The 24,980-nt window shown below is 31.0% G+C and overlaps 1 protein-coding gene across 1 annotated transcript in view; it reads left to right on the forward strand.

Annotated features, from left to right (window-relative positions):
• Window positions 1–24,980, forward strand: part of LOC107451644 (potassium channel subfamily T member 2-like) — a 339,135-nt gene that overhangs the window by 249,307 nt on the left and 64,848 nt on the right. Inside the window, exons 10-12 of the mRNA XM_071181980.1 lie at window positions 27–121; window positions 7,786–7,969; window positions 9,631–9,795. Coding sequence (XP_071038081.1) covers window positions 27–121; window positions 7,786–7,969; window positions 9,631–9,795 — 444 coding nt within the window. The remainder of the gene's footprint in view (window positions 1–26; window positions 122–7,785; window positions 7,970–9,630; window positions 9,796–24,980) is intronic.

Consider the following 24,980-nt stretch of genomic DNA (forward strand, 5'->3'; position numbering starts at 1 on the left):
TAATTTATTTGATGATGTATTTACAGCATGATCTTCATCGTGCCATGCAGCGTTCTCAGTCAGCATTATCACATCGTCTCATGATACTTTCAGCCACTCTGCTTTGCCTCATTTTCACCAGGTAAGGACATCATTTTGTATTAAAACATTCAAAATATTTTCAATTTTAACCTATGCCCTTATTTAAATTTATTGCATATTTTCATATATTTCACAGATTCCGATCTCGCAGAGTTCATTTACACATAGTCGTTCGCACGAGAATCCCCCCTTTTTCATACCCCCTCAATTTAACCATCGTTGAACAGCCGACCCAATTTTAGGGTTTACTACTACTAATGTTCAACTCCGTTACCTTGTAATTTTGAACCCAAACCAGAAGACAAGGGAATTCCTGTCTTAATTCCGTTGAAGGAAAAGATAACCCCCGGGGGTTAGATACCTCCGTATCAGTTCAGTTAGTCAGCTCCGCTTTGTAGAAAATTATTTTTTAGTGGTAGCATAAATAAGCTATTTTTAGTTTAGTATTTTTCGTTTACTACTTATAAATGATTCAAAGTATCATATGAAATGCCACTTTATACTGTTATCTCGGAGTGACACTTTTAACTAGTGGACAAGTTTATTAAAGCCTTTTTAGAAAGCGGAGCGATTGGCATCCCTGTATTGGTGCACAATTATAATGTTCACATACCTAAAATAATTCCAGGCATAAAGTAACTTTTAATAAATACTAATTATTTTTTATTATTTAATTTAATAATAGATAAAAATCTTTTGAGTTGTAAGGTATTCCGTTTCTTACATCATTTCAACGAAAGCAAAACTTGAGTAAAATTGGTTTGAGAAATGGAATTCTGAGAAGTCGTATTTTAATGACTTTGTTCCAGCTCGCTCGTGGTGAGGCTTTTAAAATGCTAGTCAAAGAATCAAAAATTCTGAAAGCTTGGGTAATTAAATGACTACCACTTTATAAAATATTTTGCAAGAAGGGTAATATTTGGCAGGCCTGCTTGTTCAATCTTTACTTATGTATAAGCCGTTTTTTGTTTCAAGACGTTACTCCAGGGATGCCAACTGCTGAGGATTCGCCAAAAATTTTTTTTTTTTAAACTGTAGAGAAGAAAAATAATTTATATTTGAAACTCTTTACTACTCACTGATAAAAATGTCTACCTCATTGAACTAAAGTTAGGTAATCAATCAACGGACCTTCTTTTTAATTAACTATAAGAAATACTTTCTCGCCCAAAAGCTATATTAAAGACATATGCAGATCTTTTCCGCATTTATTAAATGTACCCTGAGCCGATTGCAAAAAGAGTAATTTTTAAATGATTATTTTTATTTATCTAATAAAATATTTTGAACTTTTAAACTGGTAGTGAAAAGTTATTAATTTTTTTTTACTTTCAAAAATTTATAGCAATAACATTTTCTATACGGGTTTAATGAATAAGTAGCATTTTTTTCAAAATTCTCTTCTAAAGATCTAATAATCGACATTCATAACATATATATATATGAGAATTTTATTTAATGGTGAAAAACCAGTGATAGTCGCAGCAATTAATTCTCTAGGATATCGTTAGTGCATTTTCAAACAGACATGAATGGGGATGCACACAGACCATGAAACATATTTTGGATGATGATCTGAAATAAGTCTGGATCAATGGCGATATCAGGTATTTCTGCTGATATGAGCTGACCAATATGCATGGAGTAATTTTTTCAATGAGCCAAATAATGTGGCAATCCTCTTTTTTGCCATTCAATAGAATACATCAGACACTGTGTCTCTCCAAAAACATGACGCTTCGCAAAGAAACCAAGTATAGAGCTTAATATTTGTTTAACTCACGTGCGCTAATATCACGAAGATTCCATGATGTTTGCCTAGGTTACAAAAGCTCTTTAATTCCAGCTCAAGCAGGATTGCACGTGAATGTACGTGAATAAATAACTCTGGCTGCCCATATGCGCACCGATACTTGTAGTACCGAACGAAGTCATTTGGAAACACGAATTGTACCGGCATATTTTCGCCAAAAAATGTTTCGATTGATTTGTTTGACCTGATAAGAACGTTGATAATGACTCGGCAGGCGACGTTAAATCTGGTAGTTTCAATTTGTCTCCAGAACAGAAAATTCCGACTGTTTCATTCTTAAATTTGATAGCCCTACAAAACATGCATAATCGATCCATTTTTCCGATAATGACGCTTGGGTGAAGACTATAGTTGGTTGTCGGATCATACTGAAATGCACTGAGATTCAAATCAGAATATTGGCAGTGTCTGAATAGTGAAGTGCGTTCTTGATTGATTTTCATTCTTGCTTCCTGTTGCTCTGATGTTTCCGACGAACGGGCTTGAGTAGTGCGTAGTTGATTTGTTAACAGTCTTCTTTCCTGTTGCTCAAACGTTTCTAAGGAACGGGCTAAGCCAAGACATTGTGTTCTCGATTAGTTTCAAGTCTTTTTTCCCGTTGCTCCGATGTTTCTAAAACACGGAAAGTTCTCTTTTTGCATGCCTGAGATGTTGATCGACTAAGAGCGATTCGTTCAGGCTGCATATTTTTGCAAATATTCTCTCTCAGAAATAAAAAGAAATGTAAAAGTTGACAGTGGTCACAAATTTGCTAAATCAAAAATTCACATACTTATTTTAAATAATAAAAAGAAACAATAAAAATTAAATAAATTAAATAAGAGAAAAATGATAAATTTAAAACCAAAATCTATTTTTTTAAATGAAAGAAATAAAATGTATGTGAATTCGAAAACTTTGCAATCATAAACAATCTAATAGTTTTCAAATGACAACTGTCCGCAATGAAACCTACAAAAACTATATTTAATTGTGCTAACCTAAAATTGCATACTAAATATAAATAATTATTGAAAACGTGCAATTTGAATGAAATTTGCCTTTGCCTTTATTTTTATTAAACAGTTTTCACAATTCGCGATCTCAACACTCGAGTACGCCCTCTAGCGGGAGCCTGAAAATATCGGACATTAGTTCCCACAAAACCATTGACAATGACGGACGGCATTTTCTTAGCAGCAGATAAGAAGCAAAATTTACCTAAGGAAGATGTAGAACTTCTTGAAAAAACTAACCAGAACATGCCAAACATTGAGGCAGAACACGCCAAGCATTCGAGGAACAATTTCTCAATAATTTTTACCTTTCTATTGCCAACAACATAACTTCCAATTTCATGATCACTTGCTGTTGCAGATGTGTGTATTACGGTAAAATAATTTTTTTCTGTCTTCAATTCATTACAAATTAAAGTGAAGTCAACATTGCTTTCGTCATTCCAATGAATAAAGTGAATTCAGAACTTACAGAACTGTAATAGTTATTGAATATTCTTCTTCTTTATAGAATAGTATATATTTCTGTATCTATATAATTCGTAAAACAACAATAAAGAATCATCCGATACACTTGAAATAGATTCATTTGGGCTGATTATTAATAAATTTGTATCGTTTTCTTGGTAATTATTTTTTTTGTTTTGAAGGAATAACTTCAACTAGAATTCAGCTATTCTGTTTTTAAGCTACAGATTCAAATTCATATCGAGATCTTACAATTATAAAATTTTAATGTGTGGTATGTTATGTGGTATGTAATCTATGCATATATTATTTGAAAATAAAATTTTCAAACGAAGAACATTTCATTTTGAATTCTGCGGATTTATAAAACAGGTGAGTGTCATGATTTTTATAATAAAAAATTTGCTTGTAATTATTTTTTTCTTATTTGATGATAGTTCTCTACAGAATGTTTTTTTACGTCTGATTAAGAACTATGAGAATAAAAAAAAAGAAACAATGTGAAAAATTTTTTTTTAATATGAAGAACTTTTAAAATCGTTTTTTATCCTAAGAATTCTTTATTTAACGTTTGTTACTTAATAATTTTTTGATAAAAATTATTGGAAAAATACTTTTTTTGAAAAATTAAATGGTATAACATTATGTGTTTATGTATACTTCTTGTATATTCTAATGTTTGAAGTAATATGATTCAGAAAATATGGAATTAAAATTCGGTGCTTGCGTACTAACGCCACCGCCGCTACAGATTTGGCGGTTTTTAAGTGCCGCTAATCTACACTTAAAATTTTTGCGACAAATCATAAAATAAAACACTTTATTTAAAATCAAAATAGTCAATCGGATTTCGGTGGAAAATGAGCCNGGTAGTTTCAATTTGCCTCCAGAACAGAAAATTCCAGCTGTTTCATTCTTTAATTTGAGAGCCCTACAAAACATACATAATTGATCCATTTTCCGATATTGCATTTGGGTGAAGACTATAGTTGGTTGTCGGATCATAGTGAAATGCACTGAGATTCAAATCAGAGTATTGGCAGTGTCTGAATAGCGAAGTGCTTTCTTGATTGATTTTCATTCTTGCTTCCCGTTGCTCTGATGTTTCCGACGAACGGGCTTGAGTAGTGCGTTCTCGATCGGTTTTAGTTCTTGCTCTCCGTTGCTCTGATGTTTCCGACAAACGGGCTTGAGTAGTGCGTAGTTGATTTGTTAACAGTCTTCTTTCCTGCTGCTCAAACGTTTCTAAGGAATGGGCAAAAGCATTGTGTTCTCGATTAGTTTCAAGTCTTTTTTCTCGTTGCTCCGATGTTTCTAAAACACGGAAAGTTCTCTTTTTTCGTGCCTGAGATGTTGATCGACTAAGAGCGATTCGTTTAGGCTGCATATTTTTGCAAATATTCTCTCTCAGAAATAAAAAGAAACGTAAAAGTTGACAGTGGTCACAAATTTGCTAAATCAAAAATTCACATACTTATTTTCAATAATAAAAAAGACAATAAAAATGAAATAAATTAAATAAGAAATATAAAAATGATAAATTTAAAACCAAAATCTATTTTTTTAAATGAAAGAAATAAAATGAATGTGAATTCGAAAACTTTGTAATAATAAACAATCTAATAGTTTTCAAATGACAACTGTCAGCAATGAAGCATACAAAAACTATATTTAATTGTGCTAACCTAAAATTGCATACTAAATCTAAATAATCATTGAAGACGTGCAATTTGAAGAAAATTTGCCTTTGCCTTTATTTTTATTTAACAGTTTTCACAATTCGCGATCGCAACGCTCGAGTACGCCCTCTAGCGGGAGCCTGAAAATATCGGGCAATGACGGACGCCATTTTCTTAGCAGGAAATACGAAGCAAAATTTACCTAAGGAAAAGGTAGAACTTCTTGAAAAAACTAACCAAAACAAGCCAAACATTGAGGCAGAACACGCCAAGCATTTGAAGAACAATATCTCAATAGTTTTTACTTTTCTATTACCAATAACCAATAACATAACTTTCAATTTCATGATCACTTGCTGTTTCAGATGTGTGTATTACGGTAAAATAATTTTTTCTGTCTTCAATTCATTACAAATTAAAGTGAAGGCATCATTGCTTTTGTCATTCCAATGAACAAAGTGAATTCCGAACTTACAGAACTGTAATAGTTATAGAATATTCTTCCTCTTTATAGAATAGTATATATTTCTATATCTATATAATTCGGAAAGCAATAATAAAGAATCATCCGAACTACTTGAAATAGTTTCATTTGTGCTGATTATTAATTATTTTTTATCGTATTGTTGGTAAGTATTTTTTAGTTTTGAAAGAATAATTTCAACTAGAATTCAGCTATTCTGTTTTTAAGATACAGATTCAAATTCATATCGAGATCTTACAATTATAAAATTTTGATGTGTGGTATGTTATCTAAAAGTAATGAAGGGATAATCTATGCATATATTATTTGAAAATAAAATTTTCAAGCGAAGAACATTTCATTTGGAATTCTGCGGATTTATAAAACAAGTGAGTGTTATGATTTTTATAATAAAAAATTTGCTTGTAATTATTTTCTTTTCTTATTTGATGATAGTTCTATACAGAATGGATTTTTACGTCTGATTAAGAACTATAAGAATAAAAAAAAGAAACAATATGAAAGTTTTTATTTCAATATAAAGAATTTTTAAAATCGTTTTTTATCCTAAGAATTCTTTATTTAACGTTTTTTAGTTAATAATTTTTTGATAAAAATTATTGTCAAAATACTTTTTTTGAAAAATTAAATGGTATAACATTATGTGTTTATGTACACTTCTTGTACATTCTAATGTTTGAAGTAATATGATTCAGAAAATATGGAATTAAAATTCGGTACTTGCGTACTAACGCCACCGCAGGTACAGACTTGACGGTTTTTAAGTGCCGCCAATCTACACTTAAAATTTTTGCGACAAATCATAAAATAAAACACTTTATTTAAAATCAAAGTAGTTTATCGGATTTCGGTGGACAATGGGCCGATATAGAGTTTATCATAGATTCAAAACAATCATATCGCCATATTAACTCTGATAAATAAGATTCCAAATGAAATAACATTTCCAAAACGTACGTTTACCAAGAAGCACGTTGCAAGTTTCATGTTGTGGGAATTGGTACATTTTCGTTTTTTCGGTAAAATATTTCGCTCCTGAAAAAATAAAATTGCATCTTGTTTTGTTTTTGGCAAATCCCAAAGACGAATTTTCGAAGCACTAAAGAATGGAGACAAGAAAGAATCTTTTTTTTTTTTTTCGTCAGCATTGTTTATTTTACGTTTTATAGTTATTAAATAATGATTTTTATTGAAACTTGAAATTTCTTGTTAAAAATTGTTGTCAAAACCTTTTTTTACAAAATTAAATTTCATAAAATTATGAGGCTTATGCATACTTTCTGTTCATTTTAATTTTTGAAGTAATATGACTCTTAAAACTATGGAATGTAAAGTTTAAATAGGCCTTATGTTATATCATTAAATTTAGTAAAACTAATTCTCGGGCATTAGATTTTCACTCTTATAAGAATATACATATTTTTTTCTGTTTATCTACAAATATTTTTCCGATGTGTTTTGGATGTTCCTTCTCTAAAAAAAAAAAAGAGATACCATTTTGTTTTCGTTTGCATAAGAAAGAATATCAATAATATTTTCTTTTTTTAAATTTAATTAGCCACAATAAAGAAGGACCGTTACAATGCTACACGCTACATTAGAGACGTCTCTAGAGTAAATGAATGACTGTTCATACAGAAATCGCAGGTATTCGTCTCATACAACAATGCCCCCTATAGTTCGTTGCGATCACGACTACTAAATCCGTGATACGACCAATAATTACGAAACCTATTCTCGTTGATTTTACGTGCTCGTGTTCACCTGACGTAAGGAAACTTGCATCGAATTATAATTAAATATTAAAGTATATGTAATTTACTTTTCTAAATGAATAGAGCTTTAAGATATAAAATATCACTTTGTTATCTTCAAGATATTTGAAAACTGAATCGTTTATAGCAAAATTTAAAACAATGGCTAACTTTTAACCAATCAGAAAATTCCATTTTGATTTTCACTGATACCGCAGGAACGATTTGTCGCAGAGTGTTCTAATGTCGACAGTGACCTTCCTCGTGCTTTGAACTATCTGTATGCGAAGTTTCTTAGCTTTCTGTCGGTATATGTAATTTACTTTTATTGGTTTAATTTACTTTATTGTCGGTATGTAATCTATAAAGGACAGACTGACACACATTTATTTTTATATATGTAGATCATCTAATAAAGAATACTTTTTAAAATTATTCTGTTCTATATTACATAATATACTGTATGGAATATTGTATTATATAGAATAATAATGTTTATTTATTTTTACAGTGTGTGTGGCTTCCAACATTTCCAGAGAGCAGGAGCAGAGCATGTCAATCTTTTTGCGAGCTTGTATTTTGTGGTCGTGACATTCTCGACAGTGGGCTACGGCGACTACAAGCCTGACAACTGGCCATCGCAGCTTTTCATGGTGGTCATGATTTGCGTCGCCTTAATTGTGCTTCCCACGCAGGTAATCAAATCCTCTCCTATAAGTGCCAACTTTTTTAGGCCTTAGTCTGAACCAGAAATCATTATTTATAAACTACAAAAATATATTAAAAATGACTACAAGAAAAAGTTATAAAGTATAAATTTATGGATATTTCTGTTTTTTAAATTTTATTTTAGCTTTTTACGGCACTTTGCATTGACAAAATGCCAAAATTAAATTATTTCTAGTACTAATAATATATTACGGCAGATGAAACTTGCTAAATATATCCTAAATTGCAAAACTATATAGCAAAATATATCCTATATTGCAAAACTATATTGCAAAATATATCCTATATTGCAAAAAATTTATCCTAATACACACCTGATAACTTTTACTCTCACCGAAAATAATATTCCCTAGAGGTAGTTTGATAACAATTGATTTATAGTAGTAGGCAGAATTATTTTTCAATTTACCAAAAATCACACACACTATGGCCTGACTAGGTTGCCTTTAAATTAATACTTAAATTATTCACATATATTACATTATTAACATATCTAAATAATTTTAAATTAAATTTATTATTTCAAAATACGAAAATAAAGCATAAATTTTGCTTCCACTTATATATAAAAATAGAATCTTTCAAAAAATATGGAATAGTACAATTGAAATAATTTTCACCCTTTTATAAAAATAATTTGATCCTTTGCAGTCGTATGTACAACAAATCTTTCTCAAGTACATATGCTCTCAGCCATCTCAATACTGATCTTATAAAATAAAATAATGCTGTTCAGTTAAGTCTATTAGATTTTTGAGATTGAAAATAATATTTTAGTAATCATGTTAATTTTACAGACCATGTTTTATTAATCATGATTCATTAAGTACAAAATAATATTCTACTGATCGTGTTTAGGTGTAATCGCGTTTTTTCTTCGTAAAATAAGTGTTTCTCTCATACAAACGAATTAATTCTGACCTGTATGACTTAATATAACTGCAAAATGTTAATTATATTTTTTCTATGGACGGATGAGCTTGCAAAACTAAGCGCAGTTGGCGTTAGACGTTACAGTTCGCCGTAAGACTTCCGGGTTACCACTTCCTCTTGTTTTAACGCGTTCTTTCAATCTAACTTTTAACGAAACAAACAACAAATTATTTCACAAGCAAACATCTGTGTACGAACTTTAGTGTATAAAAATGAAACGAAACAAACAACAACACTCCTCAAATTTGTTATGATGATACCCAAGAAATAAGAAACGGTGCTATTTTACGCAAATCAAGCCAAATAAGAGCTATCACGCAAAAGATGCTAACATTACACTTGATTTATGCTGTGGCATTAATTTTGTTAATTTTTTGGGGGCTCACGGCCTGTCAGAATGTATAAATTAGAGAAAATTCCTATGAATGGTAAAATTACGCGAAAATTTAAACACAAATCACAATAATAAAATTTCCTAGAATATTAAGCCTGTTCACACATCATCTTGTGAGCATAACATAAGCAGAAGGATACACAGGAAGTCTTCTAAATTTCCTCCTCCTGTTTTAGAAAGCTTGTTATTCTTTGCATTCAGTCAACCATCCATTTGACAAACATCAGTCAGGTGTAAAACTGAATTTTATTAATGTTTGTAGAATTCCAAAACAACAAAATGTTTATTCTTATCTTCCAGTTTGAACAGCTTGCGTACACTTGGATGGAGAGACAGAAGTTAGGTTTCGCGTACAGCCGCCATCGGGCACAGAATGAAAGGCACGTAGTCGTCTGCAGTACGACGTTAAGGTCAGACACTGTAATGGACTTCCTGAATGAATTTTATGCACACCCTCTACTACAGGTAATGTTCCTTTTTTACACAATGAAATTAAAGACTTACCTTACTTTTTTCAAATCCCCTCAATTATAATAATCGTCGTTAAATGACAGACCCAATTTTGGTTTACAACTATGTACCAATGTTCAACTCCGTATCCTTGTAATTTTGAACCCAATCCAAAAAACAAGGGAACTCTTGGATCAAGTATTGGGAGAAATTTGCTTTCGTGGAGGACTTTTCGATGGAACTAACCCGCATTTGCGTTTCACGGAGGGGAAATCCACGAAAAACTTCCACGGGTAGCTTGACTAACTAACCTTCCACCACGGAATTTAACCCACGATTCGTCTACCACTGAGGATATTTTATATTTATTTATTTCAATAAAAATATGGATATATTATTATAAACATTGAGTCATGTTTAAAGTAATTCTAAATGACTACAAATTTTTAATAAGCAGTTTTGGCGCAAGTTAATTTAAAGTGATTTCAGTACTCAAGGAAAATTTTGACGGTTAGGGCAAAGTAGTGTATAACTAAGCTCATATTTATATTTTTAACTGTTATTTTCTCTCGATATTAAACAATGTTATTTAAAAGCATCTGGCTATAATTACCTCCTTTTTTTTCATTAGTAAAGTGGGGTAATTATGACCATTTTTAATGCAAGCTTAAAATTTATGAGATAGCGCCGTTTCCTTACTGGAAATATCTAGGACATACATAAAAGGAAGATTCCTTCTTTTTACTTCTTAAGAACCAGCAGGAAATTATTGCGATGATAAAAAAAAAAGAAAAGAGAACCATCGAAAAGAAAAGCTAATAGATAACCAATACCAAAACCAATTTAATTCATTCATGGGTTAGCGAAAAGGTAATTCTGAGAGCCAATCAGCTGAATTCTGAGCATGTAAATTAAATTTATTTAACAATTAAAGAAGAACAGGAACAGGATCTTTGTTGGCTAGATTCAGATCTTGGCCATTACAGTTAGGAAAGATGAATATTCCTATTAATCAGAACATATTAATAATATAAAATTATATATTTTGTGATATTTGTGCCTGTTCTAATTGTTCTTATTGCAATTTTTACGTTTTTAAATTAAAGTGGTTGTTAGTTCAATAAAATATTGATACAGTGTGATCCAGCTACATTTTTCATAAAGGCACTTTTACCATTAGCGCAAAATACGNGTTTATGGACAGCCCTGCAGGATTCATGGTGTCAATTATCTCCAGCACTACTTCACACATTGATCGAATCCATGCCACGTCGTGTTGCGGCGCTTCTGCGTACTCGCGGGTACCCTACACGATATTAGGCAGGTATACCTGTTTTTTTGCCTCTTCAGTGTAATAATCGTCGTTGAATGGCAGACCCAATTTTGGTTTACAACTACCAATGTTCAACTCCATAAACTTGTAATTTTGAACCCAATCCAAAAAACAAGGGAACTCTTGGATCAAGTATTGGGAGAAAATTGCTTTCGTGGAGAACTTTTCGATGGAACTAACCCGCATTTGCGTTTCACGGAGGGAAAAACCGCGAAAAACTTCCATGGGTAGCTTGACTAACTAACCTTCCACCACGGAATTTAACCCACGATCCGTCTACCACTGAGGATATTTTATATTTATTTATTTTAATAAAAATATGGATATTTTATTAAAAACATTGAGTCATGTTTAAAGTAATTCTAAATAACTACAAATTTTTAATAAGCAGTTTTGGCACAAAATAATTTAAAGTAATTTCAATACTCAAAGAAAATTTTGACGGTTAGGGCAAAGTGGTGTATAACTAAGCCCATATTTATATTTTTAACTGTTATTTTCTCTCAATATTAAACAATGTTATTTAAAAGCATCTGGCTATAATTGCCTCCCTTTTTTATTACTAAAATGGGGTAATTATGGCCATTTTTAATGCAAGCTTAAAATTTATGAGATAGCGCCGTTTCCTTACTGGAAATGTCTAGGACATACATAAAAGGAAGATTCCTCCTTTTTACTTCTTAAGAATCCGCAGGAAATTATTGCGATGATAAAAAAAAAAAAGATAAAAAAAAGGAGAGAACCATCGAAAAGCTAATAGATAACATGATATACCATAACCAATTTAATTCATTCATGGGTTAGCGAAAAGGTAATTCTGAGAAACAATCAGCTGAATTCTGAACATGTAAATTAAATTTATTTAACAATTAAAGAAGAGCTTGTAAAATCTTTGTTGGCTAGATTCAGATCTTGGCCATTACAGTTAGGAAAGATGAATATTCCTATTAATCAGAACATATTAATAATATAAAATTATATATTTTGTGATATATATCCTGTTCTAATTGTTCTTATTGCAATTGTTACGTTTTTAAAATTAAAGTGGTTGTTAGTTCAATAAAATATTGATACAGTGTGATCCAACTACATTTTTCATAAAGGCACTTTTACCGTTAGCGCAAAATACGAGTCTGGCATGTCATCGATTAAATGCCGATGTTACCTTTTTGGAACAAGTCTCTTTTCAAGACGCTAAAAACTAGTAATTCGATTCTTTTATTCTTGGCACTTACATTTGTAAAGATTAGTATTCCTTACAGCCAAATTTATTAATTATATAAAATTACTTATCATGTGATATACGTCTTGTTCTGAAATTAAATAGCTGTTGCATTTTCTTTCAACGAAAATAGTAGCTAACTGAAAAAAATTTCAACTTAATTTATGATTAAGGCCTGCTACCACGTCTTTTTTAATAAAGGCACTTTCTTCGTGTGTGCAAAATAATCAATTTATGTTAATATTTACTTATTTCAACTTATGTATATATATGTCAAATGATGTTTATATTTATAGATGTCTACTTAGATTCGATGAATCAGATATTTAAATGTTATATTTACTCAAGCAAAGTGCTTGTTTTTCTATTAGCTACCACATCGACTGCTAAATTCAAAATGTTATTGCCATAAATTTTCTGTAAATTTCTAGATGTATGGGATAGGGGCCGCTAAGTGGCCCAGGTGCCCAATTTTTGTAAATAAAGTAAGTAAAGTCTGTGCAAAATAAGAGTCCGGTAAATCTTTAAAAAAATTATTTATATTTTGAAAAAAAATGTTGCTACCACTAAAAAAGTTACCTCATTTGATCCCACGCAATAAAAATTGTAAATTATTGTAGCATTTACTATAGTTATATGCTATTCAAGTACAGATATTTGCAACTTATATAAAACTAGTATGTTAGCAACACATATATCAAGTACTTTTGCTGCTAAATGTGGTACTAATACTGATATCAATGGTACTGAATCTGTGGAAATAATATAGTACTTTTCCAACAGCAACAAAACTGCAATATTTGTTTTAAGTATATTCATTTATATGTTTTTTGCTCGTTTTTTTCCACTTGTAAACGTCTATAAAAAAAGTTAAAAATGATTAATTTATTTCCATTGAATAGAAATAAAATACCAAACATCAAACGAGTTACAATTCATTGAAATTAATTTGTTACACATTTGAATATTATGATATTTTAAACGAACAAGTTTCGAAAGAATCTAAAATCTTAATAATTAAACTAACTTTAGCGTGCTTAAGACAGGGAAAAAATCCAATCAAAAGCAGTATCTTAAAGAACTTTTACCAAACCAAGGACAGAAACTTACAAAAATATAAAAATAAATAATTCGTTTTATTTTGGTTGAATTTAAGGAATGTGGTAAATACAGATTTTTTTTAAGCTAAACCAAAAGTGATGAAACGTGTCTGTTTTTTTGCGAAGAGCTTTTTATCTTTTGAAATTCTTTTGACACATTCAAAAAGCTTTAACGATATTTATGCTGACTATTTCTTTCAGATCAAATTTTTTCTCCGCTGTTTCTTTTTTCTTCAGTAAAATGCCAAGCATTTGTCTCTTTAAAGAATTTAAATTCAAAATACTAACATCATTTATTACTTTAAAGGCAATTTATGCGAGGAAGTTGATTTTTTAAGCGAACCAAATAATCATATACATTAAGGATTAATTGATAAACTGAATTTAAATTTGCCTGGATAAAAATCTATCAATCGCTAGATTATGATAACTTGATAAACTGAATTCAAATGAGCTTTGTTAAAAAGAAAACTATCAATCCTTATATTTATAGAGATTTTTCAAAATCATCTACACAATTTAAACTGTAAGTATCATTTTAAAATGGCTTTTGAGAATTTTAAAAATGTAATCGATATTTGAACAAATTATGTTTTTATTGGTTTTATAACTTTTTGTTCTTTCTGCCACTGCAAAATAAATAAATCAAATGTTTGTTTTCCCCAATTGCTTTAATCCTAAATATTTATTGTTTCTAACTTCAAATGTCTAGAAAAAAGAATATCTCGTACTCTTTAGTGCATTTTTTTAAAAATGATAAAAACTGATGAATTGTTTTTTTAAATAAAAGGTAGTGTATTTACCCATAAGTGTATGTACCGATGTGTTTTGTCACATACTTTCCTTACAAGTTTGAATATGCATGCAAATAGTCTTTAGTGCCACTTTTCAGGTTTAAACTTGCTTGGTCCCAATGCCCAGTACACCCTACACTGATGATTTTTTAATGAAAATGCTAATGTTGATGTGGATTTGCCCTTTATCACTTATACTTTTTATGGTTAAAAGCTACAGCTCGATATACTATGCACTGATGTTTTAAGATAAAGTACGATTGACCGGTATTGCCTACACGGATATTTCTTAAATTTAACACTTTCATATCCGGTGACACCAACGTGTTGTCACGTGAAAACCAAACGTTAGCTACCGGTGACAACATGTTGGTGCCATACGCAAGCCATACACTAGCAGCCGGTGACAACACGTTGGTGTCATGTCCAAGCCAAACGTTAGTGGCCGGTGACAACACATAGATGTCGCGCTTTGCAACCTGATATTCATGTGACATTTTGTCAAGTGACAATAGAGTACAGGGATGCCAACTGCTCCGCTTTCTGGAATAGTTTTAATAAAGTGGTAGCAAATTATAGAGTAAAATTAGATAAAGAAAGATAGTTAGATATTACTTTTTAATATAGTAACCAGTGGTTTGATGCTTAACCGTTGCATTTTATATCATACTTATAATTTTTGATATTTAGTGGTGAAAAAATTACCTATAATGAAAAATACTGATCTAAAAGTAACTTAAATTTCGCTACCACTAGAAAATACTATTTTACAAAGCGGAGCAAATTACACGGAACCGGTTACATGGTAAACTTATCACTAAATATATGTGGACCGCATAGTGTCTACAGCTAGACTACAGCTGCTACAGCTAGATCTAGATTTATAATCCTTTACTACCACTTATGCGCTGTCTGGTAAACATTTCCTCTACGTACGCTTCGATATACCGTATCAAAATGGTATATTTTTAATTACAGATGGTAGCATTTCTACAATAATTTAAGCTTTTCAAATATAGATCTGGCGTATCTATTACGCGTATGAGACTATGGGTGGTGCGAATATCTTGTACAGGTTAATCTCACCGGTGGAAACAGCGGTTACAAAACAAAATCCGACTATGATAATGCTTTTCTTCATATGGTATTTATATAAAGTACTGTAAAATTGAACAGTGAGGCATCTAAAGGTTTACTCAACTAATTATCCCTTGTTATTTCTCCATGCAGTTTGATTACAGCTTTAAAGTCAAGTTGAAAGAGTCAAAGAATTTTTTAATGGAGTAGGGAGGGGCATTTAGGATGTGGGGTTACTATGGACAAAAAAAGTTATTTTATTTTTTTAAAAAAGTGAAAGAAGATTTTATAATAGTTAGCACATCGAAAAGTTATATCATCAAAATTAGCTTTTGTATCATTCAAACTGATGTCTAACGTTCTAATTTTTTTTTTTTTAAAAATTGTAATTATGCTCAAAATAAAAGTTAGTTTGACAACTCAAGCTAAACAGTAACGCTCTAAAAATTATTTTTTGCCGTACTTTTCAGTTTTTATATTATTTTTTAGACCGCAATATTCTATTTATTTAAGCAACGAAAAACAATCTTAAATTCAACCTAACGCAAATTGAAAAATTTATTCATAATAGTGTATTTTTGTAGGACAAAATTGTGAACTCTTGTAAAATGCATTTGTAGGAAGGAATGAAAAAGAATATAGAAAAAAAATTGCTTTTTTACTAAAATATACTTTTATAAATTTTTTATAAAAGAAATAGGGCTTATTTAGAATCTGAAAAATGCTCATGCTGTGACCTGTCATTCTGGGTGACATGTTTTGACAAAGTTTCATTTCCTTTCTATAAAATACCCATCTTTATATAATAAAGTATGATAAATTTTGCGGAACTTTTATCTTCAATGAGAGACCCAGTTTTATCATCTTGTTTGGATGTCTTAGAAGATTTACTGACACATAAAACAAAAATATTATTCCTTTTATTATGTGTTTAAATATTGGAATAAACATTAAAAAAATTCAAGAACATAATTTACCAGTTTGCAATGTTACCATACTCTCGTTTATTTATTATTTAAGTGGCTATGCAATTGTAGCTGAGGGAATTTTTTTTTTCTCTTATTTTGGAAATCAATCAATTATCGAAAATTAGTTTAACTTATGGTTCATACGTATCTGGAAAATACTAAAAGATACAGTAATTGTATTAAGGAAAAATTTATTTAGTTAAATTAATAACTAGCTGAATATTTTAATACATATAAAAAAAATATGTCTTGATGCAACTGCTACGGATTATAATTTTCAATTGTAGAATGTAATCCAACGGTAATACACTTCCATGCGATTTGAAGTAGTGTCGGAGTCATTACATTTTAAAATTTGCTATATCTAACGTATATTAAACGTTTAAAAAGTATTTATTTTATAACCGTCGTTAAACAGCAAACTCAATTCAGGGTTTACGAGTATCAATGTTCAACTCCGTAGATTTGTAATATTGATCTCAATCCAGAAGACAAAGGAACTCCTGGATCAAGTATTGCTCGAAATCTGCCTTCGTGGAAGACTTTTTGATGGAAGTAACCTACATTTGTGTTACATGGAAAGGAAAAGCGCGAAAGCCTCCCACTATTTGTCTGACGGCAAGGGGACTCTTACCCATGACCTGCCTACCCATGATCCGTTGATAGCCGGGTGAGGAATTCGAGTCGACAAGCCATCGCTGGGATTCGAACCCTGTTCACCTCATTGGAAATCGAGCGTTCTATCCCCTAAGCCATCACGGCTCTTTAAGAGGTTTTTTTTTATATCCGCCGTTGAACAGCTGACCCAATTTTTCTGGAGGTCTACGACTACTAATGTTCAATTACGTAGCATTGTAATTTTGAACCTATCCAGAAGACAAGGAAACTCCTGAAACAGTACCCCCAGAGGTATTGATTTGTTATGGGAGCATGGAGGACTTTGCGACTCGACTGATTTGAAGTGCATCAACTACCATTTACTACACGGGGAGTCTTCGACCGGAGGGGATCAAACCCATAAACTCTTAGACATGTATACAGTGCCCTACCAACCAGGCTAGCCCGGTCCTTTAAAAGATATTTTATAAAAATCGTTGAACAGCCGACCCAATATTTGGGTTTACGGCTACTAATGTTCATCTCCGTAGCCTTGTATTTTTGAACCCAATCCAGAAGACAAGGGAACTCCTGGTTCAAGTGTTGGGAGAAATTTGCCTTCGTGGAGGACTTTTTGATAGAACTAACCCGCATTTGCGTTGCATGGAGAGGAAGACCATGAGAACCTCCCTCGGTTAGCCTGACGGAAAGGGGACTTTTTTCTTTCTTTCCTCCAGACGTGGACACGTACCTAGGCATGCGAAACCCTTACCCGTATAGTCCACGACTGGCTACCAGTCCAGCTCGCTTAACCCATGATCCGTCTACCACTGAGGATATTTCACGTCAGCACTATGGTCGATGCAAGCCGGATGCAGAATTCACATCGACCAGCCATCGCCGGGATCGAACCCCGATTCACCTCATTGGAAGGCGAACGCTCTATCCACTGAGCCATCGCTGCTCTTTTAAAGGTATTGACGAAAAGGTATTGAATTAATTTGATAGGTATTGACAAAATTAAGCAAAACTATATGAAACTTTTAGTTTTCAATTTCTGCCAGTTTACAAAATCTTTTACCAAAAGACAGATAATTAGCATCTTCGTTTTAAATTCATTATACTTATAGCTACATATAAATCATTCAAAATTTCATAAAAAATACACGTTTAACTCTGTTAAGATTTTGAAAGTCATATAAAAATAGAATAAAATTAACCTCGTCAGCTCGACTTGGAGATTTTCTTAAACTGGTAGCTAATTTTGGAAAAAAATACATATTTTTTAATGTCCATATTTGTTAAAAGTATATTAATTTCGTTTATCATAGTGCTAAATCTACAAAACTATAGTTTTATAATAGTAAATGAAATGTAAATTTTAATGTAGTTTTAAGAAAAGTTCGTCACCACTTTTTAATTTAGGGATTTGGAAAACTTTGGTTTAAAATTCATGCTGACTCATGGATTTGACTTTTCATATATTTATACGTACAAAAGAAATCAAATGTATACTTTTTTTTCTGTTTACTATGAAAACTGCTTTTGTTTAAAAAGTCCTAGAAATTAATTTAAAAGTATTTGTATAAATTTTTAAAATTACGTTTCTTTGTCATAAAAGAAAAACTATTTAAATTTCATCATGTTACTGTGTCTATGCACCAAGAAAATCGATCTGCTACAGATGTCTAATATATTTCGGTTCAATATTCCTTTCATACCCAGGAAACTATCGGAGAAGAGAGCTGCCAAATAATATTTTCTTTTCGTTTTCAGTCAAATTTATTCAAAAAATCGTTTTTCGGAGTATAATGCTGCATATTTAAAGTAAAACGGGATATAAGGATTTAAATTTATTCATGTATCATGATTTAGTCTTTACCGTACAATTTTTCATAACTTATAAAATGTCACTTCCTAAAATAAAAACATCGAGTTTAACAAAAGACGTAAACCCAACGCTTATCCGAGCAGACAAAAAAAGACGATTTGTGACAACGAAATACACGTTCATGCGTGTTTGTTTTCTTTTTTAAAAATTGTGTAAGAAATATCTTTATTTTTATTTTCATGCTTCGTTTCGGATTAAAGAGAACTTTACTCAGAGTTTAATCGTAATTTTTTTTAATAAAAAGTTTTTTAATTTTTTTTTCTTGTTTTAATTTCTCATTTTTTTCTATATATTAAGGCAAACTCTGCCTGCATGTATGTTTGCTAATAACTCAGGAACTAGAGCACGAACTTTGATCTTTTTTTTTATTTTGCTAGTTTTAAGGGATGGTTTATAAACAATTACCTCTTTCCGACTTAACGTGGATCGGAAACAGTATTGAAAATACGAAATATCATTCACGGAAAAAAATAATACGTAAAAAAATTCAATGATGAAAGAAACTAAAATTATAGCATGGATTAAAACGTGAGTTGTTTACTATAATTTATATTGATACACTTCTTATTTAATATGTTCCATTTTCGTTTCCATTTTTGAGCACTCCTCACACGATTGTTTTGATGTATTTTGCTTTGGCTGTATTAATACAATGTTAGAATGCATTTCCTTTCTTTTGATATAATCGTGTGAGCTGATGACGTGATTACGTAATCTTATTATTTTGTTTTCCGGCTTTTTAATTTTTTTAAAAATATTTTATTTTAACATGTTTTTTCTATAGTTATAATTAACTTATATGCATAATATATACAATATATATATATATATATATATGATAGATTAAATTATATGACACAAACCCGTTTTATTCCGCTATTATATCTTTGTAACAAATGAGTGAAATAAACTCCCTCTCTCAGCTATTCAATTTAGACCAGGTTGGTGAATTGTGTTTACGTTCCCCTTGATAATTGACAAGACGTACTCCGCGCATGGGCAGTTTCAAAACAGACCTTAACGAAACTCTATTAGAATTGTGAAATTGAGAGCAGCTTTAGATATATTGACGTCGTTTGCCAAACAACCTCTGAGCGTGTTGCAACATGTTGGGTACGACAGTGTATTTCATAATGTGTTAATTTGATTCGCAACTTCTGCGAAACTTCTCGAACGATAAAAATACTTGTAAACGTAATGTTTTGTCTCTTTTAATAACTCATATAAACTTCATATACTGTTATTTTATAAATAAGTTATTAGATGTTAGATAAGATTGTAGGAATATATAGCTTTATTGATGTTTTTAATTAATTCAACATGTCATTCATTATTCTGAATACTTTACACAGTGTAAACAATATAAAGCTTCCGAAATTTGATACTAACCGTGAAAAATTTCCAGAGTATCTCACGGCCGACATTATGCTGTCTTTATTAAATGAAGTATGAACAGGCTTGATATTTTAGAAATATTTATTATCAAGATTATAATTTCCTCATCGATATAAGTTCATAATTTAACCATGTTGCGGATCTTAAATTGAACTAAAAATATCAATAAATAAACTAATTAAAATTCTTTGAATGTTTGTTGAACCAAAAAATTTCACGTTGTTGGAGTATTTGGACTTCTACCCGATATCATTCAAAAAATTTAATTAGTGTGAGAAACCAATACTTTATAATGAATGAACCCGCAATAGAAAAATGTAAATCTTAAAAACTGGAAAAATTCACCATAACTAAATCAATCTAGAACAAACATAAAAGTAATTATGATTTTTTATTCCTATTCAGAATGAAAAATTACGTATGAAGTGCCAACTTTTTAAAATAATTTACGAAGAATAACGATAATTAATTAAACTAAACTGTTTTTCGTTTTATGTAGCATGATATTTTCTTAACAGATCTTAGATATCTTCGTATCACTTATTTCATGTCTGTAATCGATTTCTCTCTTTGCAAGCAACAGTTTTCTTAATGACTATTTAATCCTTTTTTTTTAAAAAATTGTACACGTTTAAAATTGGTACATATAATATCGTGAATGATCAAGAAAATGCCGATTTTCACCGGTGAATGTCAATAATCACCTAGTCCGATTTTAGATAAATTTATTTATTGATATTATTATGCTTATTCGATTATTTAATATCTCCTGAGGGTATATTGAGAAAAACATCAGTGTGCGAAGTACCGGACAAATGTCCTTGACCTTAACAAAACATCACTGTAGGGCAGTTGAACTAAACTAGACCTAGCTCGAACATTTACCAAAGGGACTATGTGATTGTCAACATTCACTGATGNAGCTTTAGATGAATTGACGTCGTTTGCCAAACAACCTCTGAGCGTGTTGAAACATGTTGGGTGCGACAGTGTATTTCATAATGTGTTAATTTGATTCGCAACTTCTGCGAAACTTCTCGAACGATAAAAATACTTGTAAACTTAATGTTTTGTCTCTTTCAATAACTCATATAAACTTCGTATACTGCTATTTTCTAAATAAGTTATTAGTTGCTAGATAAGATTGCAGGAATATATAGCTTTATTGATGTTTTTAATTAATTCTACACGTCATCCGTTTTTCTGAATAGTTTACAAAGTGTAAACAATATGAAGCTTCCTAAATTTGATACGAACCATAAAAAAACTTGCAGCGTATCCCACGGCCGATATGATACTGTCTTTATTACATGAAGTATGAACAGGCTTGACGCCGGGTGGCTGAGCGGTAGCGCTTCGCTCTGTCGTGCCACAGGTCCCTGGTTCGATCCTCGCGCCGGGCAAGGTTGACTCACCCTTTCATTCTTTCAGTGGGTCGATAGATGAGTACCAAGCATGTTTGGGAACTAAACACTGGGGGTTCCGCGTTCGGCTGACCACCTGACCGGAACATCTGCTCCTGCACCGCAGAGCCCAAGGTCAAGAAAACTGAGATGAGCACAGTAGGCCTTGGCCCTCTATGGGCTGTCGCGCTGCTGAGTTTAGTTTATGATCAGGCTTGATATTTTAGAAAGTTTTAGTATTAAGACTATAATTTACTCATCGATATGATCTTTTTTATCAAGTTCATATAATTAACCATGTTACGGAACTTAAATTGAACTGAAAATATAAATAAATTAACTAACTACAATTCTTTGAATGTTTGTTGAACCAAAAATTTTCGAGGCCGTTGGGGTATTTGGACACATATACCCGATATCATTCTCAAAAAACTGAATTAGTGTAAGAAAACAATAGTTTATAATGATTTAACCCGCAATGGAAAAATGTAAATCTTGAAAACTGGAAAAATTCATCATAACAACTCAATCTAGAACAAACATAAAAGTAATTATGATTTTTTTATTCCTAAACAGAATGAAAAATTAACCACAAATTGCACCTTTTTAAAATATTTTTTTAAGAATAACGATAATTAATTAAACTAAACTGTTTTTCGTTTTGTGTAGCATGATATTTTCTTAACAGATCTTAGATATCTTCGTATCACTTATTTCATGTCTGTAATCGATTTCTCTCTTTGCAAGCAACAGTTTTCTTAATGACTATTTAATCTATTTTTTTTTAATTGTACACGTTTAAAATTGGTACATATAATATCGTGAATGATCAAGAAAATGCCGATTTTCACCGGTGAATGTCAATAATCACCTAGTCCGATTTTAGATAAATTTATTTATTGATATTATTATGCTTATTCGATTATTTAATATCTCCTGAGGGTATATTGAGAAAAACATCAGTGTGCGAAGTACCGGACAAATGTCCTTGACCTTAACAAAACATCACTGTAGGGCAGTTGAACTAAACTAGACCTAGCTCGAACATTTACCAAAGGGACTATGTGATTGTCAACATTCACTGATGGAAGTCAACCACCACCAATTTCAGTCATTCACAGTAACATATAAAACATGAGATGTGTCCAGAGATGCCAACTGCTCCGGGGAAGACAGAATATTTCAAAAAGCGGTAGAGAACTTAAAACTAATATTTGCAGATGTTAGGTCATTTTTGCTGACTTTTTAAAAGGCTCAACACGGTTTTTTTGGTACCAAAAGTGAGTATAACTTAAACCTTTGAATTATTTAGAAGTAGTGGTATGTAAAAACCCTATAAATCGAATTTATTAAATCAAGAATCATACATTACAAAGCTACCATTCGAAAATATTTTTCTACAGTCCGGTAGATACAATGTAGATACATTGTATCTACAGATGTAGGGGAGTTACAGCACTACATCAGAAATAAAATTTCATAGTAACCCGATCCAGGAAATGTCGTCATCGCTTCTAGGGGCGCTTCCTTATTATGAACTGTTACTTTGTGTGTTTCTGAACAAGTTGTAACCGTCCTTTGCCTTCTACGATGACATTTCCGGGCATGTGCTTCTAAGTAATTTTAATCCAGATGATGAGTCATAACTCACCCAACAGTTTTTTCGTAACATCCAAGCTACCTCCTGTTATATATAACTTTCCATTTTAAACTTGTACATTTCGACAAAAAAAAGTTGAAAAAAAATATCATTTAAAAAAATTTATATTTGAATTCTCCTAACCTGAACCAACAAAAAATTTGTTCGTCAGTGTTATCTGTAACTGAACAATTTTAAAAGTAAAATAAATGTAAGATATGCACTGAGTTAATAAGTTTGAAATAGAATAATTTTCAAATGTACAATATTGAACTTTAAAAAAAAGAAACGGAATTTTATTTTAAGGGGTTTGTTTAGACAGATTATTATTTAATAATGACAAAATACATCAGTAAGTTCTTTAAGAATTTATCATTAATTCCATTTTATTTTTTTAAGATTATCAGTTAAAGTAACGTTTTTCACAAACTTTTGACAACACAAAAAATTTTGCTAACATTTGAATATTTTAGGTGAACCTTTGGGAGCACCGTCAATCGAAAATCAGCACGAACTTTCTCGATTTAAAAACATTCAGTTTTACATTTCTAGTAGTTGGTATCATTTGTTGAATCAGTGTTAACAGACTGGCTGCACTGCAACCGAAAAGGATTAAAATGACCACTTCATTGGAAAAAAATGCAGTAAAAATAATATACTAATTCGGAGCTGCTTTTTCCGATAAATAACGTTCGTCAACATAATAGCAACGACCACCTATGTTTTAGCTCAAATTGAACAGTGAAAGAGGGCTGACAATTCACAAACCTTGATTGAAAATAATTTTCAAGCAATAAATGCCTTATAAATTTATTGTATCCCTTGAAAAAGTAATTTTATTTTAACCATTTAAAACTGGTTTCTAATTTTTCATAGCTAAAGAATTTCTTTTGGAAACACACTGTTTTTTTTTTTTTTTNTTTTAATTTTTTTTTTTTTTTTTTTTTTTTTTTTACCATAGATAATACTACTAAGAAGTTTTACAAATAATATGTATAAAAACTTGCTGGAAAGTGTTTTTTATGTTTTTAGACCTGGTGGGACAATAATGTCCCATGAAAAAAGACTACTGGGACATATACATCCCAACTACGTAGAAGTAATTTTTTTAAAATTATTTCCATATAATAAATTTAGAAAATCATGCAACTAAAAATAACGTAAAAGGATATAAATATTATGATGCTCGACGGTGACTTAGTTTTATTTCACTTATTTTCTTCATGATATGATGCATAAATCTTCACAAACGTGTGATGTCTTCAAAGCTACGCTAACCATCTGAACAGAAGTTCAAGACTGTAATGTGCAAATCTTATGTTAAAAGGGGATTTATTTATCCCAAAGCATACTTGGATAGTCTGATGGGACATATATGTCCCGTAAGATTCAAAAGGGTTAAAAGGTCAGATTATAAATGACCTTAAATTTCAACCTTGGACTTAGGATAAGAATTTAGATTGTCCTGTTACTCTTTCTTCATTCAAAGAGTATTAAAGGTGTTTCACATTTAATGTGTAGTAAAATCAAAGGATGGTTTAAATAAATTCTTTGAAACTTTTTTAAATCATACGACTAAATTTTGGTCCCTATAGTAGATTGAATGATTTAGTGTGAACGTTCTAATGGGAATTAAAATAACATCTCATTTTTGGTATGTGATCACATTTATTGTATTGTTATGATATCACGCTTATGGACTTAACTGCAGTGGGGGTCAAACCAAACAGTATAAATTGTATGATGCTTCCATTCATTCATAAATTTCTATGAGTAATAAA

This window comes from Parasteatoda tepidariorum, chromosome 6 (assembly GCF_043381705.1).
Source record: "Parasteatoda tepidariorum isolate YZ-2023 chromosome 6, CAS_Ptep_4.0, whole genome shotgun sequence".
Taxonomy (NCBI): Eukaryota; Metazoa; Arthropoda; class Arachnida; order Araneae; family Theridiidae; genus Parasteatoda; species Parasteatoda tepidariorum.